The sequence below is a fragment of the Bison bison genome, unplaced genomic scaffold, assembly GCF_000754665.1.
Source record: "Bison bison bison isolate TAMUID 2011002044 unplaced genomic scaffold, Bison_UMD1.0 scf7180017864338, whole genome shotgun sequence".
NCBI lineage: Eukaryota > Metazoa > Chordata > Mammalia > Artiodactyla > Bovidae > Bison > Bison bison.
Genome location: NW_011494910.1, coordinates 2,769,929 through 2,786,872, shown reverse-complemented (window position 1 = coordinate 2,786,872; position 16,944 = coordinate 2,769,929). Strand labels below are relative to the sequence as shown.

Here is a 16,944-nt window from a genome sequence, read left to right as displayed (position 1 = left end):
TTACCCATCCACAGAAACCGTCCCTTTCAAGCAAAATGCTGTGTATTACTTGATCCTGACAATTCTGAAACCCAGACTACCTAAGCATGTGTTTTCCTTAAATGGGAATACCTCCTCTGTAATTCAGAATCCTTTAAATTTAGCTGAAGGTCAGAGAGCTTGTTTGGAAATGATAAATGTTTCTTGGCAGAATTATTTCTGTCTCAACTCCTGGGGTTTTTTTGTAGCTCAGTACTTTGAAGCTTGTAGTAGAATTGACTGTAGTAGAAGACCGATTCATTTCTCGACTTAGGATTTGTCCTTTACACTTGGCGCATGTAGTTAATAAGAAATAAAACATTACTACTTATTTGTGTAAATGCAAATTTGTGTCACTGATTACTTCAGTGACTTATAAAATCTTTTGTATTTCAGTCACTTACAGAGAGGACTTCAAGTTCAGTATTAAAGGTGACGTAAAAAAATTTTACCAAAGGAAGGAAATCCTTGGATATCAGGGACAAGTATTGCAGTCGTAACTCTGCTGAGACCTGAATTGACGCTGAAGCCCTGGCAACCTTAGAGTTGCAAGAATAGGAAGCAAAGATAGAGTTCCACTTCATTCACTCCATACGGCTGCCCCTCTTTGGCTGTGGACTGTGCCTTACTCTGGCCTTCACTCATATCATTGATTGGGGTAGAACACAGGCAGGAAGGAGAATGTGTTGCTCTAAATCCACTACGGTAAGTCCCCTCCCTACACATTCTGTTCTGAGAGTGTGTTCGTAGTCCAGTCTATTTGTAAGTCCAACAAGGTTAGCTTAGGTACCTAACTAACACAATTGGCTATATAGTACTTTAATACATCTATATAATACTTTTCACACAGTACATAAAAAACAAACACAAAAAATAAGTCATTTTTGACAATTAAAAACCATTCAGTTTTATTAATATATATTCATTTCACGTATAGTTGAAATCTTTTACAGTTCATTGTGTTGATTAAAATGCAAATTACAGGCTCTCAGAAACATGTGACTTAATGACGGTTATGATTTCTGTGATTTACAAAATGGAGGCTAATCGTTTAGTAAGCATGGATGTACATTAACTACAAGTAAAAAAGTCATTTTTAATGTTACAGAATGGCATATTGAAAAGTATGGTACAACAGCTGGCATATGGGCTGGCGTCGAGTGAACAGGCGAAAAGAGTTGCTGACTGGAGGAGGGACGGGGTGGGGGAGACGGTAGAGCTGAAGGGTCGTCAGCGACCGGAGACAGAACAAGCTGCAGTTTCGTCACGCCTGACGATTGTGGCTCAGGTTCTGGTGTCTTGCTGGATTCTCTTCTATCTACCCTCTTGAAAAAACGACCCAGTGGTGTCTGGATAGTGGCTCTCCTTTTTTTCTCATCATAGATGACACAGTGGCAGTGGTTTGCGTTCTGAAGGGCTGCTGCGGTCTTCGTGTACCGATACGTTCGGCTCCCACGCCTCAGAAACTGACAGTGCCGCCTCAGACAGAGCTAAGCTAGGCGACTGGGCGTGGAGTGCGTGTTCTCTCTGACGGTTTGCAGCTCTACTCCAAAAACAATTTAAACGAACTATCTCCGCTAATGGGTCTCTAGATACATCAGTTGTTCCTAGCATTACTTCCCCACTCTACCTTAACTTCAACCCAAAGGGTAATACAGACTAACTGATGAGGGGACTAATAAAAGTTCCTCTGAAAAGTACCTACTTTTTTTTTTTTTTTTAAGGAAAGGGACCCTAAGAGCTCTTAGGTAGAATAACAAGATTTTAAAAAAGCGTTCACCACCGAGTGGTCATACTGTCTTTTTCCTCCAAGCTTTGTTCCTCATGGTCTTGGGCAGTTTTCATAAGGAATCTCTCAGTCTGTTTTTAATTGGGGTCCTGCAGCTACTAAGTTGTGTTTGACCCCACATAGGGAGAAAGTGTGGTGTAGGGGAGGGGTGTAGCAGGGAAGGAATTTCTCCTCTACCCTCTTATCTCCACCTGGGCCTAAGAATTAAACTGACATTAAACAGATAAGCAAGAGAAGAGCGTAAATACACTGTTAAATCTTATCTGTACGAGGGAGTCCTCAGAAAAGAATGAAGACCCAAAGAAGCAGAGTTGTGCTTTTATATACTGAAATTGGACAAAGAGAAGTAAATTACGAGAGGTGACAAGACAAAGGGGCTTGGGCTAGGGCAGTTAATGGTGGGAAAGTAACTAGGAAGACACTGGTTAGTTTAACAAGACTTATTTGTACAGACTTTTCTTGACCTCGACTCCGATAATAAGAATGTTGCTTTCCTCTGTTATAGGGAGGACATCTTCCCAGTGAGGATTTTATTTCTGGCTTTCAGGAAGATAAAAGGGAGGTCAGAGTGCCCTTCTCATACCTGCTGTTTGTTCAGTGCCTTTAGCTCAAAATCATCCTTATGCAAAAGAGGCCTTTTGGGGGATGGTATATTCTGCCACCCTTCACAGACATTGTTTACCATGAGGTATTCACCTGGCCCCCTGAGACCTAAAAACAGCTCCTGCTCCGTCCTAAATAAATAGAGAAACATGGCTTCTTTTTTGTTCTGTTTTGCCTTTTAAGTTACTGCTTCCTCTTCTGTAAATGAGGATAGTAACAGTTTGTCTCTGGTAGGATTATGAGCATTAAATGAGCTGAGGCAAATAAAATGATGTACTTAGAAAGGGCTCAGTAAATATTGTGGGGGAGGAAAAATAATTTTCCCTCTACCCTTCTAGATTTTTGTCTTTTATAAAAAGACAGACTAATGAGGGGAAAACGACAGATGTGTACACATAGGAGCTACCCAGGAAAAACTAAGTAACTCTGAAATGGCGCAGGCCAATACCTGAAATACCGTCTCTAGCTAAAGATGAAGCACGCTGGGGTGGGGTGAGGTGAGGTGGGGGAGTCAGTTATCGGTGGTTATCAGGAAAAGCACACTAAACAGGGGTAAGGTTGTTAGGCAGTTTAAAGTGGTTGCCTTCTGCATTGATAAGAGTTTCTAGACATTTCGAGTCTTCCTCCTATTCGTGAAACTGGAGGAATATACCCCTACAAATGGGAGATTTCCCTTTTAAGTATAAATGTCTCTTAGAAAAAGTAACTTCTCAGTTTTCGGAGCTTAACCTGTGTCTGCTAGTTCTTAAAAATAACCTCAAAGTAGTATGTCAAAGAGGCATATTTTGGGATGATATGTTTTGTTCCCCTTCATTATCTGATACAGATAAACAAAATGCATTGCTGCTTAGCTGCTCCTTCTTGTATTTGAAACATTTGTTAACCAAGATAATCTGTATTTAAGAATCATAAAGGGAAAAAAAATGTTTTGGCTTTTAAGACAATTTGCTTTGAATTTTCCTACAGTCAGAGTCGGCAGGGTTAATGTGTTCCAGCTGAGAGGCCGTGCTGTTACCTTCTGGCAGTCCCATATGCAGATGCCGTTATATTAATTACAGTAGAAAACATGATTAACTCAAAAGTCCTTAACTGTCAGTGAAGCAGCTGCTTTAGCTCTGAAGCAGGTTTTCTTTCTCCTTCCTCCTGTCGTTCTCCCGTTTTTCATCTCTTTTTTAGAGAACCGCTGAGACTGCCCAGGAGGCCCTCAGAGCCCCCGGCTTGCTCCGTCACCTTTTGATCTGCAGCTGTAGCAGTCCAGGGGAGCTCTCCTAATTAACTTCACGTCTCGTTGAAAAACAACCAGACAACTGCCTGGCCCCCTCAGTTATTTTTCTTTCAACAGTTAAAACCTGATGGAATCTTGGAATTTTGGAACTGGAAAGGATGTTAAAGATGATCTAATCCAGCTCCCTAGTTCACAGATGAGAAATCCGAGGCTGAGAGAAACAAGTGGATTGCCAGAGTCACAGGGCCAGTCGGTGGTGAGGCCCCGGGTCAGAGTGCCGCCCCGCCGGTGCTCTGCCCACCGCCCTGCTATGCTCCACGCTCACCAGACCATTTGCCAAGGGGAGCAAGGAGTGGAACCCTCTAGTTTCAGCTTCATTTTTCTCCATGCTCTCGTTCAAATCTTGTAGACACATTGAAGAGCAATGAAAAAAACTAAAGATTAGTGGGAGAAGTGAAGAGCTTGGATAATGATATATTGAAAACCAGATGGAGATATCCATATTGAAGACCTTTTCTCTGTCTAGTAAGTTGCACACACAACCCTAGCAAAGCACCTGGAAACGAAAATTCGAACTGGACTCACTGTCAGCCCCCTCTCCCATTGCACTGGCCGACGGTTGTTTGACTCCAGCGAGTTTATTTATAGTGACCGTTTCTGTCACTGCAGAGATGGAGGTGTGATACTTTGGGTCAGATGATTAATGGGTGTGTCTGCTGTGGTTTTGGCCAGTGCCACATGGTTTACTGGTTTTCCTATAGTCTCCGAGGTGTTGAGATCTCTCCCTTTCGTCCTGAAAAATGGTTGGTTAGTTTTCGTTCTCTGTTACCCACTCTCCTGGCAGCAGCAGTAGTCACAAAACTCATTTAGACTCACTGTTGTTACTATGGACCAGCTTTTCTTGTGGGCCCTATGAAGGGTGTTGCTATGAGCTTACTTAGACAGCCACCTGAGCTCTGACTGGAGAGAAAGGAAGTAAGGTGAGAGCGGATCTAGCAGGAGCCCTCGTGCTCAGGCAGAGCCTGGGGGGTAAATCCTGCAGCTGAATGGGGAAGTCCTGTTCTGCTGTCCACCTCTGCTCTCCATGTTGAGATGAAGGGCGTTTTTAGGAATGACGCTTGCTCCTATACTATTCATGGTCCTGGACTGTTCATCATATTACTGGATTTTTCTGAGTACTTAGTAGAGCCGCTTACGGTTTTCTGTAGACAGTTCTCAATGAGCAAACAAATAACAAAACATTTTTTAGTCATTGCGTTGGGTATTGAGGATACAGAGAGAAATACGATGGTTCTTCCTGCCTTTGGTAATTATAAACGTATGACTAGAATAGTCTGAAGAGGTGAGCAAGATTTGCTGTCCCAAAATGTGTCTCTTTGGTATGAGAATTAGTTCAGGCTTGGCTGTTTTAAAGAAACAAAAAGCTCAGCAAGAGTTGTTATCTTCCTCACCTTAACTGCCTAAATGAATTTGTATAGAGGGCCTATCACCGGAGCTAGCTACAGTGTAGTATGAACTCGGTGTCAAAATCTTCTCTATGTCCGGTTGTTTCTGGATGGCCCAGCAAACATTTGTTTACCAAACATTTACTCTTCTGTGAATTGCCTTGTTTCTCTTTGAAGACCCAGCCCCCTGCCCCCTCTCTTTGTTCCAGGATAACGTATGTATCTCATTTAACCTGTCTTTTGAAACTCTCGTGTTCAGATTCCTCATGTGTGTGTAATTAAATTTCATTTTCTACTGTTAATCTTTTTCATGTCAATTTAATTCTTAGCCCCAGCCAGAGGAAACTAAAAGGGTAGAGGAAAATTGTTTTTCCTCCCTGACAACTGTAGTAAATGCTGTTTAGTTGTCAGTGAGGTACGGAGGGACTCAGGACTCCCTACTTGCTGAGTTGTCACACATGCAAGGGGCTGTGTCCCCTTGCTTTTAGTTTGTAAGTCAGAAATTAGACCAGTTGTCTGGTGTTTTTCCCTCGTGCTTAATAAATGCCTTGCATAGAGTTGGGCCCTCAGTTAATGTTTTGCTTCTCATTTCTCCCAGGAGAATAGATTTCCGTGTTTCAGTGTCTCGTATTGCTGGTGTGCTGGTGTGCGCTGGTGTGCTTCTGCTGACCAGGTGACGTACTTAACAGGCAGACATGAAAGGAAGAGCGTAATGAAACGCGTAAAGGGGTCTGAGTGAAAGCCAGCTTCTTTAAATCTTTTGCTGCCATTTGTTGGAGAGAAGATTTAAAATAGTTTGTAGCAGGATAGGTAGAGTTGAGGGGCTTCCCTGGTGGCTCAGTCAATAAAGAGACCACTTGCAATGCAGGAAACCTGGGTTTGATCCCTGTGTTGGGAAGATCCCTTGGAGAAGGGATAGGCTACCCACTCCAGTATTCTTGGGCTTCCCTGGTGACTCAGATGGTAAAGAATCTTCCTGCAATGTGGGAGACCTGGGTTCGATCCCTGGGTTGGGAAGATCCCCTGGATGAGGGCATGGCAGCCCCCTCCAGTATTCTTGCCTGGAGAATCCCATGGACAGAGGAGCCTGGCGGGCTGCAGTCCATGGGGTTGTAGAGTTGGACACGACTGAAGGGACACATGCAGGTAGAGCCAGAGTGGGACAACCTTTTAAATGAATCTGGCCTCTCTTGCTTCAATTACATAAAATAAATAGCTTAAGAATGGTTTAATGCAGCTCATGGTTACATGACTAAAGCAAATACTGTTTCAGTTGGTGCCACCCTAAATTTTAATGAAGATGTATGTATTTAAATGGCTTCAAATACAGATCGGCTTTCTAACAGCCTAAGAACTGTGTGTCTGTGCCTTTCTGAACAAACACGAAGTTGCCTGAATCTTAGACTTGGGCAGGCACTGTCACTGAACAAGTTGGGGAGTGATTGAGTTTGGAATCGGAGAGTTCCAGTCAACAAATTTCTGGTTCCTTTTCCCAATTAGAAGTTCTCATACTTTAGGAAGCCTTTTTTTTTCTCTTGAGTATTATATGATCTGTTTTGTGGAAGCTTGCAGTATAGATGAGTGTATCCTGGAAAGATATTTCTGAGATAGATCAAATCTTCCTTGATTTGCTTGGATTTTATCCTAACAGGTAGTCCTTTCCCCTTTGTCTTACTTGGGGTCTTGTCTTCCATAAACTGAAAGAATATGATTTGATTAGAGATACTGATCTTAATTAAGCATTCAGTGTTTTAAGAAAACAAATGACTTGGAGCTGGGATGCTGTTACCAGCTATCAGAGAAATGAACCGGAAAAGATTCTATGCTTATGCACACTCAAATAACATTTTATTTCAATGTATGTGTGTTAAAAGACTACACACATTTAGTTACAATAAAATATGTTATAAATAAGGAAAATAAACTGCATGTGGTAGAGTCATTTTAAAGAACCTTTCTGTGTTTGAGTATTAGGTTTTGTGTCACAAGGAAGGTTTTTATTTTGATTTGTGTTCAGTCCTTGCGGGCTTCCGAGGTAGCGCAGTGGTAAAGAATCACCCTCTCAGTGCAGGAGACACAGGAGATGTGGGTTCTATCCCTGGGTTGGAAAGATCCCCTGGAGTAGGAAATGGCGACCCACTCTGGTATTCTTGCCTGGAAAAGTCCATGGCTGAGGAGCCTGACAAGCTACAGTCCATGGTGTCGCAAAGAGTTGTACGTGTCTGAGCATTAACGCACGCGTTCAGTCCTTGGACTCACGTCCCAGTAGCATAGTCTTTTCTGGTTTTGTCAGTTTAATGTCCTTTGATTGAGTCCTTGTAAACTCCTTAGGCTGTCCCTCCACTGATTGAAACCGGGTCAGGAAGGGGAGATTAGGTCACTGCCACGAAATTTCTGGAAAGAAAGAACTGCTCCGGGGGTGAGCCAGAGAGGGGACTCCTGTGTGATATTTGAGAAACTTTTCCTTACTGGGATGTTTTTCTGGTATCTCCTTCCACCAAGAGCTTCCTAGAAGTTTCTTTTCTAGGAGGCTGCCATCTAATGGGATCTCTGTGTCAGTCTCTGTCTGCCCCTCCTCACTCTTCTCTCTGTACTCCTTTCTCCTTCCACCCCCGTCCCTGCCCAGGCCAGCTGAGCTGCATTTCCTTCCCACCCAAGGAAGAGAAGCGCCTCCAGCAGATGGTGGACTGCCTGCCCTGCATCTTGATCCTCGGCCAGGACTGCAGTGTCAAGTGCCAGCTGCTGAACCTGCTCTTGGGGGTGCAGGTGCTTCCCACCAACAAGCTGGGCGGTGAGAACTGTAAGCTTCGGCGCCTCCGCTTCACCTATGGGACTCAGACTCGGGTCAGCCTGGCGCTCCCTGACCGGTACGAACTAGTGCACACGCTGGCTGCTCACCAGGGCACCTGGGAGACCGTCCCTGAGGAGGACCTAGAGGCGCGGGAGGACAGTGAGGACGCTGCCCGCGTTCTAGCCGAACTGGAGGTGACGATGCGCCATGCTCTCTTACAGGTACCGGTCTCGTCCTTACACGGGTGCACTCGTAGGCACCAGTTTCATTGTACCTGAGCTTTCTCAGAAAGTAGTTTGGCAGTGTGTACTGTGGGCTCTGAGCATCAGCAGATAGAGTCAAAGGAACGTGATCTAGGAAGTTGAAAACCAGACAAGGCTGTAGCAGTGCCCATCCCTGCCTCTACTGCTGTGCTGCAAGGCCCTGAGCAGTTTGTCTAATCCCTTTCTAAAACTGAAGAATATGATACTTACATCTCAGCCTGCCTTTACAGAGAGAGGATCAGGGTTAGAAATCCTTTTTCATTTCTTAGCAGGAAGGCGTGGCTAGAATTGTCTCTAGCCATCCCTTTCTAAAAGGAACATATGATTGACATTCTTACGGAATTGAAAACAAGTGAAGAAGTTAATGAGTTTTTTCTTAGATTTGCCATCAGTTCAGAGAAGGCAGTGGCACCCCACTCCAGTACTCTTGCCTGGAAAATCCCATGGATGGAGGAGCCTGGTAGGCTGCAGTCCATGGGGTCGCTAAGAGTCAGACACGACTGAGCGACTTCACTTTGACTTTTCACTTTCATGCACTGGAGAAGGAAATGGCAACCCATTCCAGTGTTCTTGCCTGGGGAATCCCAGGGACGGGGGAGCCTGGTGGGCTGCCGTCTATGGGGTCGCACAGAGTCAGACATGACTGAAGCGACTTGGCAGCAGCAGCAGCAGCCGTCATTTACTAAGTGAGCCAGGTCATGTCTCCTACTTTCTAAGGGACTTCAGAACATGAGGACAGATCTGGCTCAAATAAAGAGATCCTATCAACTGAAGAATATGTCTGTTTCTCTCTTGAAGTAAACTCCTGAAGAGGACACAGGTCTTGTGGCATTTCCTAAAAGATAATATTATCTGTCTGGTATTTATATCTCTACCTAGGAAGGACTTGTCTCTTGTGCAAGACTTCCTTTGCTACTGTATAGCTAGGACTAGACTATTTATTAGACCAAAAGGTGACAGGCACAGCATGTGAATGTGTCAGGAGCATGGGGTTGGGCAGAGAAGGTGCCTATGTCAAGGATCAGAAGCTGGCAGGAATAAAAGAAGCAGACATTCTCAGAGAGTTTGTCACCTTGATTAGCTGTGCCAGGAAGGAGGGGCTCGTTTGGCAGGACTTGGAGAGCACTTTCTTCTTCGCTTCACCTACTCCTGTTCTGGAAGGTTTGGTCTCTCAGTCAGTGCAGTGAGGCCTTTGATTGTGGCTTTGGCTTGTGATTCTCTGGAGGTAGAAACTGTCATCTCATTTCTTTCCAGAGTCCAGTTGTCTTTTATCTCAATAAATGCTAGAGGGATTTAGTATACAAACCAGCATTTTCTCTCAGCTCAGTTTCACTGGTGACTTTCCTCTGTGTTCAGACCGAGAGCGTGCACTTCTTAGCTCCAAGACAATGCGAGAGTTCTCGAATGACTCTGGCTGTGACCCTTGTTTATTGACTGAGCCTGCTCAGTTGACTCATAAGCTTTGTAAGTGTATGATCCAAGCACAGTCTATAGTATTCTGTTCTGGTCTAGTTACTTCAGTTTCCAAGAGCTCAGTGGTTTTCAAACTTTTTTAGATTTTAATTCATGCTCAGAAATAGCATTTTATTATTAGGACCGAGTACATATATACATGTGTGCATTTGGAATAAAGTTCCATGAAACAGTACTTTTACTTCTTGCAAAATACACTGATATTTTCTTCTCTATTCTATTTGACTTCATTTTTTTGAAAAATGATAGCAACCCACTAAATTGTTGATCTGACAATGTATTCTGACCTACAGCTTAAAAAACACTGTTAAATAGCTGAAATGACTGCTCTTGGTTGGGTGGTGATTTTTCCTGTTCTTGAGTTTTAAAAACAGTCTTGGAATGTGAACAAAGCCATCTGTAGGACAGGTGCAGTATTTGATTGATTTCTCTGTGTTCCTTCATTTTGTTGGTTTTGATTTTTAGTGCTCATTTACTTTTGTCCCATGAGCTAAGCTAATAAAGTCACAGAAAAGAAAGTGAGAGCTATTTCCCAAGTGTGTGTGTGTGTGAGTCGCTCAGTCATGTCTGTGTGTGTGTGTGAGTCTCTCAGTCATGTCTGTGTGTGTGTGTGTGAGTAGCTCAGTCACGTCTGACTCTTTACGACCCCATAGATTGTAGCCTGCAAGGCTCCTCTGCCCATGAGATTCTCGAGGCAAGAATACTGGAGTGGGTTGCCATTTCCTTCTCCAGGGGATCTTCCCGACCCAGGAATCTAACCCTGGTCTCCTGCATTACAGGCAGATCTTCTACCATCTGAGCCACCAGGGAAGCCATGAGCGCATGTCTTACTGGTGAGAGTTCTCAGCGATGCTCAAGGAATACAGTGTTGTTGTTTAGTCGTTCAGTTGTGTCCAATTCTGGGACCCCATGGGCTATACCACGAGGCTCCTCTGTCCATGGAATTTCCCAGGCGAGAATACTGGAGTGAGTTCCCATTTCCTTCTCCAGGGGATCTTCCCGACCCAGAGATTGAATCCCCGTCTCCTGTATTGGCAGGCAGATTCTTTACCACTGAGCCACGAGGGAAACCCCCATGTATATATAGTAAGCACTCAAACTGAGTTAACAATTAAGAAGGCTACTTGGCTGGGAGGGAAGTTAAGATACCTAACCAGTTTTCTCTGCACGGTTGAAATATGTATAGATTCTCTTTCATGAGAAATATCCTTCTCTTTTCTTCAAGAATTTTCTAGCCTCCCGTGTTCTGTTTCATGTGGTTTGTGAGGCTTCTTTAGTAATGTTTCTTTGGATCTGCTTTATACGGCAGTGATTTTGATGTGGAAACAGCCACGGACCCCCACATTTCTAACTTTAGAACCCCCTGATGGTGAGCCTCAGAGGGGCCTTAGCCTCTGCAGCCTCAGGCTCTGCTCTGCCACTGTCGTCAGACTCCTGTCTCCATTGGCTTACTGCTGGGAGCATTTCCTAAGCTACCTTGAAGATTTTTCTTGCCAGTGAGAAAGATCTTTTTTTTAGCTCCAGTTATATTTAGAACTAGAGAATTAGCTCTAAACAGCCCTTCAATTTGGTTCCTAAAAGGGGTCGTAAAGAAAGGAAACGTTTAGCTAAAGGAAACCAAGATTGAATTAGGGGAAATGTGATGTTCATTTTTAACTGTCAAATTACTAAAGCAGAATTTCCCCTTACTCTCTTACACAATGGTCATTCTTCTAATATGTTACTTTAAAGTCCTCATAAATTAGCCATTTTCAATTTGTTTCAGAGTAGGGCAACTCACATGGACCCCATACCACATGGTACCCACATGGAATACTACAGTATTCCCAGTTTTTTAGCTCTGGGTCCCCTGAGATTCTCAGTTCATAATTCAATAATAGAGGAATACTGTCAAACCATTAGTTCCTGAAACCTCATTTAGTGTCAAAACATGGTCATTTTCCAGTTGGCAGTACATTTCACCCTTCTCCGTGTTCACTAGTTTTGTCTTCATGTACATCCTTCCCATCCTAACCTTCGCCCTCTTTCTGGTGTATATCTCAGCTCCTTCTCTTTTTTGTTCCATTTACAAGTCCAGCGGCACACAGTCGTCTGCCTTAGAATTGCCTCAGTCTGATGTATGTGAGTCTAGATATGTTATTCCCTATGAAGGAATAAAAGGAAACGGAGGTGGTTACGCTTCCTCGGCCTGAGATGGGATTCCTGCAGCCCAGCGGCGGCATCTTACCTCTGACGGCCGTTGCGCAGCCCTCAGCGCTCCGCTCTCACCAGTCGCCCGTGTGTCCCTGCCGGGTGTCCTGGCCCCGCGGAAAAACACGCTGTCACGTGGCCGCGGGGCTGTCACGCGTCCTGGTGCCTGGCTCCTGGTGATGTCTGGGAAGGGGTACTTCAGGGAACTGAAGTACACTGATGTTTCCAAGAAAGGTCTAATGACTTGCAAATAAACTTATTTTTTTTCTTTGCTACTTTGAACTCTAATGAGTTGAAATAGTTAAATTTTCTCTTTATAAACCTCAGTAGCCATCAATGGAAGTAATCTATTTGTCATTTCATAGTGACATTGATATTTTTACTTTTTAATCTTTAAAAATTAAAAGCTTTTTATTTGGTATATAATTTTTTAGTTGATTTACAGTGTTGTACAGCAAAGTGATTCAGTCTTATGTGTATGTATGTATGTGTCTGTCTGTATATATGTTCTTTTTCAAAGTCTTTTCCATTATGGTTTTCTGCAGGATGTTGAATGTAGTTCTCGGTGCTATACGGTAGAAGCCTCTTGTTTCTCTGTTTTACATATAGTAGTTTGTGTCTGCTAATCCCAAACTCTCACTTAGTTTATTCCTCCTCACCCACTTTCCTCTTTGGTGACCAGAAGTTTGTTTTCTTTATCTGTGAATCTGTTTGTGTTTCATAAATAAGTTTATCTGTATCATATCTTAGATTCCACATATAAGTGACATCATACGGCATTTATCTTTCTGGTTTCTTTCACTTGGTGTGGTGTCTCTAGCTCCATCCATGTCGCTGCCAGCGGCACTATTCCATTCTTCTCTATGGCTGAGGAGAAGTGGACGTTGTGTATATGCACCGCATCTTTATCCATTCCTCTGTGGATGGACGCTTGGGTTGCTCCCGTGTCTTGGCTATTGTAAATAGTGCTACTGTGAACATTAGGGTGCCTGTGTCTTTTCAAATCAGAGTTTTCTCTGGACATATGCCCAGCAGTGGGACTGCTGAATCATAGGGCAACTCTATTTTTGGTTTTTTAAGGAACTTCCATACTGTTCTCCATAGTGGCTATACTAATTTACATTCCTACCAAGAGTGTAGGAGGCTTCTGCACACCCTCTTCACCATTTGTTATTTGTAGTTTTTAATGCTGGCCCTTCTGACTGGTGTGCGATGGTACCTCACTGTAGTTGTATTCTGCTGTTGTGATCTATTTTTTAAAAAATTTTATTGGCATATAGGTGATGTACAGTGTTGTGTTAGTTTCGGAGTACAGCAAAGTGAATCATTTACACGTATAACCATTCTTCTTTAGATTCTTTTCCCACATAGGTCCTGACAGAGTGCTGTAACGCGTGATAGTAGGTCCTTATTAGCCCTCTCTCACATACAGTAGTGTGCGTGTCAGTCGCAGTCCCTCAGTTTATCCCTCCCCCTCTTTTCCTCTCTGGTAATCCTAAATTTGTTTTCTACATCTGTGACTCCATTTCTGTTCTGTAAATACGTTTATTTGTACCATTTTTGTTTAGATTCCACACATAAGCAATATATATGATACTTGTCTTTCCCTACCTGACTTTTTCACTCAGTATGACAACCTCTAGGTCCATCCGTGTCGCTGCAGATGGTAACGTTTTGTTCTTTCTTATGGCTGAGTGATACTCCACTGTATAAGTGTACCATATCTTCTTTATCCGTTCCTCTGTCATCTCCTTATAGTTTTGATTTGCACTTCTATAATAATTAGCGACGTTGAGCATCTTTTCACATGTCTATTGGCCATCTATATCTCTTCTTTGGAGAAACCTGTATTTACGTCTTCTCATTTTTTGATTGGGTCGTTTGTGTTTTTGGTTATTGAGTTATGTGAGCTATATGTGTATTTTGGAAATTAAACCCTTGTCAGTCACATCATTTGCAAATACTGTCTCTCAGTCTGTATATTGTCTTTTCATTTTGATTATTGATTATTCATATTGATTATTCTTTTCATTTTGCTGTGGAAAAGCTTATAGGTTTGATTATTTGTTTATTTTTGCTTTTATTTCTATTGCCTTGGGATTCTGACTCATGAGCTTTCCGGACACTACTTTGCTGAAGAGACAGTCTTTCTCCATTGTGTATCTTGCTTCCTTTGTTGGAGATTAATTGACCATAGGTGTGTGGGTCTGTTTCTAAGCTCTCTGTTCTGTCCATACAGACACTGTTTTGTTTTTTTTTTTTAATTTCTCAGCAGTTAATACTTTCACAACCCCAAATCAAAGTAAAAATGACAAGTTTATGCAAAATTTAAACCCCCAAATTCATTAAACATTGTTGCTAGAAAACTGTCTTCTTTCAAGTTTTGTTTAATTTTTGGCATTTGTTTTGGTGCCTTATGAAAATAAATTTGTTAAGTGTTGCTTACTTTTAAGTTAGATGCTATGTCTTCTCTGGAATGTATCTCGATTGAAAGGTAAACCTTATGAAAGAAGTTTGGGTGATAGTCTTTTATCTGACAGTAAGCGGATACTTTTGGAAAAGAGAGTATATGGAATTAGGTCAAAGATGGCCATTTCCAAGGGAAAAATAACAAGGTTGGAGTAATATGTATAAGAGAAATAAAGAATGGTATTCTAAAAATATATATTAAAATAAAGAAACCATTATTTTATGGGGCAAAAAGAAAAGGGAACTAAAAGTAATGTGTTAAAAAAGGATTTGGGAAGTTCAGGCAAATGCTGAATATAAGTTCCTTCTAGGCAGTAATTCTATGTTCTTTGAATTCAGCATCTCTCTGCCTTCCCCTAACACACACTAACATATGTAGTGAAATATAACCAATACATTGCTCTTTGCTAACAAACCTGGTAATAACTTACTATAGGTTAATTTACCTATTAAGGATATGTATGCTTTAAAGGCACGATTCTTTTTAAAATCCCATGCTCGCTGTAGTAGCCTTGATCCCTCTTAAAAAGACTAGCTTAAAGGGCTATTTTCTCAATTCACCACCACTTGTTCACTTTTGGCCTTCCAAGGTTAGCTCTTTGGGAGAAAATCTGGCAGAGATTATGGTCTTAATCATCCTTTTTTTGAGCAAAGCAGGGCTTTTTACTTGTTGCCAACATATACTTTTAACACAGAAAGCTAGGACTGTTAGAGTCCCTGAAATGATCTTGTCCATCCTTTATTCTTCTCTCAGAACTTCTCTAACACCAGGCAAGACAATTCCTGACACAGTGGACCTCAGTCACTGTTTATACACGGTCTTTGTAGTCAGGTGAGCCTGGATTTACATCCTGGCTTGGTTACTTAACTGTGTGACTGTGGTCCTAGGGCATCCCCCATTTGTAAAACAGAAGTAATAATCCGTGTGTTTTAGGGCTGGTATGAGGCTTAAATGAGAGGCTAGGTGTAAAGCATCTAGCACAGTGTCTGGCCCATAGTAAGCCTCCCTTTGAATGAATTGAGAGGAGGACTTCGTCCTGTCTCAGCCACCCATCTGTTCCCTGACAGCCATCCATACTGGAACTCCTTCCATTGTGAGACTTAAGTCCTTCTGGTTCCTACTTACTTAGACTTATTATTGTGCTCCATTCAGAAGCAAAGTTCTTCATAATTATTATGAAGTACTTTTGTAATAAAATGAAAGAAGAGAGAGATGTTATAAAGGTAAAAAAAAAATACAGAAGTTAAAGTTATAAAGTTAAAAGGTAACTTTTAACTTTCTTCAGACATTTCTTTCTTCTCCATTCTTCTGTTGTCTTTCTTGATGAGTCTAGTAAATGGTGAGAGAATTCACATTCCTAATTTTGTATCTGTGGACACCTGGATGTTTGAATATCCACACAGTAGGAGGCTATTCAGTACCTTCTTGTCAACTTGTGTGTTATCTGATTCATCACAATATGAAATCAGATAGTTTTGATCCTGGAGGGCTTCATGCTTGTGAGTTGAGATGCAGATCTAAAGCCTTTACTTTAATGTGTTTGGGATCATAAACACACTTCGGCTTTTAGCATGATGGTCTCATGCTTTCTGTGGCTAGTTGAGGGCTTTGGTTGGGATTATGGTTTTTCTCAAGTCTTGTTCTGATCTGTAAGTTACCACTCCCTACTTTTACTGACTAGGGAGATGAGCTAGTATCCATTTTATGTGGACTACTAGGGTGAAGCCCTGGGTTGGCACAGCTGCTTGTGGCCTATTATATTCTAGAAAGCAGCTTAGTCACAGCTCCCCACTGGAGAGTGTTCAGATCAAGAGTCAGGGTATTTTCTGCAGTGTAACAGGGAGAGGGGTATGCATGGACTGTGTGTGCTCAGTGGTGTGACTCTCTGCAACACCATGGAGGGGTGTATTTGCCTTACTGTATAATTGATGTTTAAGAGGGGTAGTGATTTCAGAGAACTGTACACAAATGAGGAAGAATCAACCCTGAGTAAAATGGGGAAAACCTCCTATTGTTCTGTGATAGTGGGCATGGGAGGAGAATTGATGGTGATGGTTGATAGAATATGGAGACAGGGACTGGCGTCCGGGATGTGTCCGTTGTTATGCAAGGGGTAGGACCTAGTTATGTGCTGCTTTTCTGTGTGATGGAATGAGGTTGCAGAGCTGTAGGCAAAGACACTCATGACCTATCTGAGTGTATGATCGTCTTCTGTTTGAACTGTTGGTTAAGACGACCATCCTTAGCTATCGCTGAGGGTGTAATGTACTGTGAGCCATAGAGTAAGAGTCCTCACCAGTCAGAGCCAGTGTTCTTAGGAAGTGGTCAGGCTTCAGTGACTGAACCGTTTCTTCTCGGCACTTATGATAGTGTGATTTTATATTAAAACACCAAAGAGGAAAATCCTGGTGTTTGCAGAGTAGCAGTTTGCTTTTTTATTATATTCTCTTAGTCTTGCCAAGAGAATTAATGGTAATATATTGGCTTCTGTAGATTCCACAGATTTGTGCAGACATATTATACAAGAGACATCTCTTTAGGAATTTTCTGCAACTCAAAATGGGAATTATGGCATATTCTTCTGATTCCTTGGATTCTTCTTCCTTGACTGATTTCAGAGCAAAATGCTTCCTCACTGCTTCATTCTTAGAGTAGACGCAAACAGCAGTTCCAGATA

General features: G+C 42.4%; 1 protein-coding gene across 1 annotated transcript in view; it reads left to right on the top strand.

The window, feature by feature from the left end:
• Positions 1-7,311: 7,311 nt before the first annotated feature.
• DSTYK (dual serine/threonine and tyrosine protein kinase) overlaps positions 7,312-16,944 on the top strand; it is a 29,828-nt gene continuing 20,195 nt past the window's right edge. Inside the window, exon 1 of the mRNA XM_010854167.1 lies at positions 7,312-8,092. Within this exon, the coding sequence (XP_010852469.1) occupies positions 7,622-8,092 (471 nt within the window). The 5' untranslated portion in view covers positions 7,312-7,621. The remainder of the gene's footprint in view (positions 8,093-16,944) is intronic.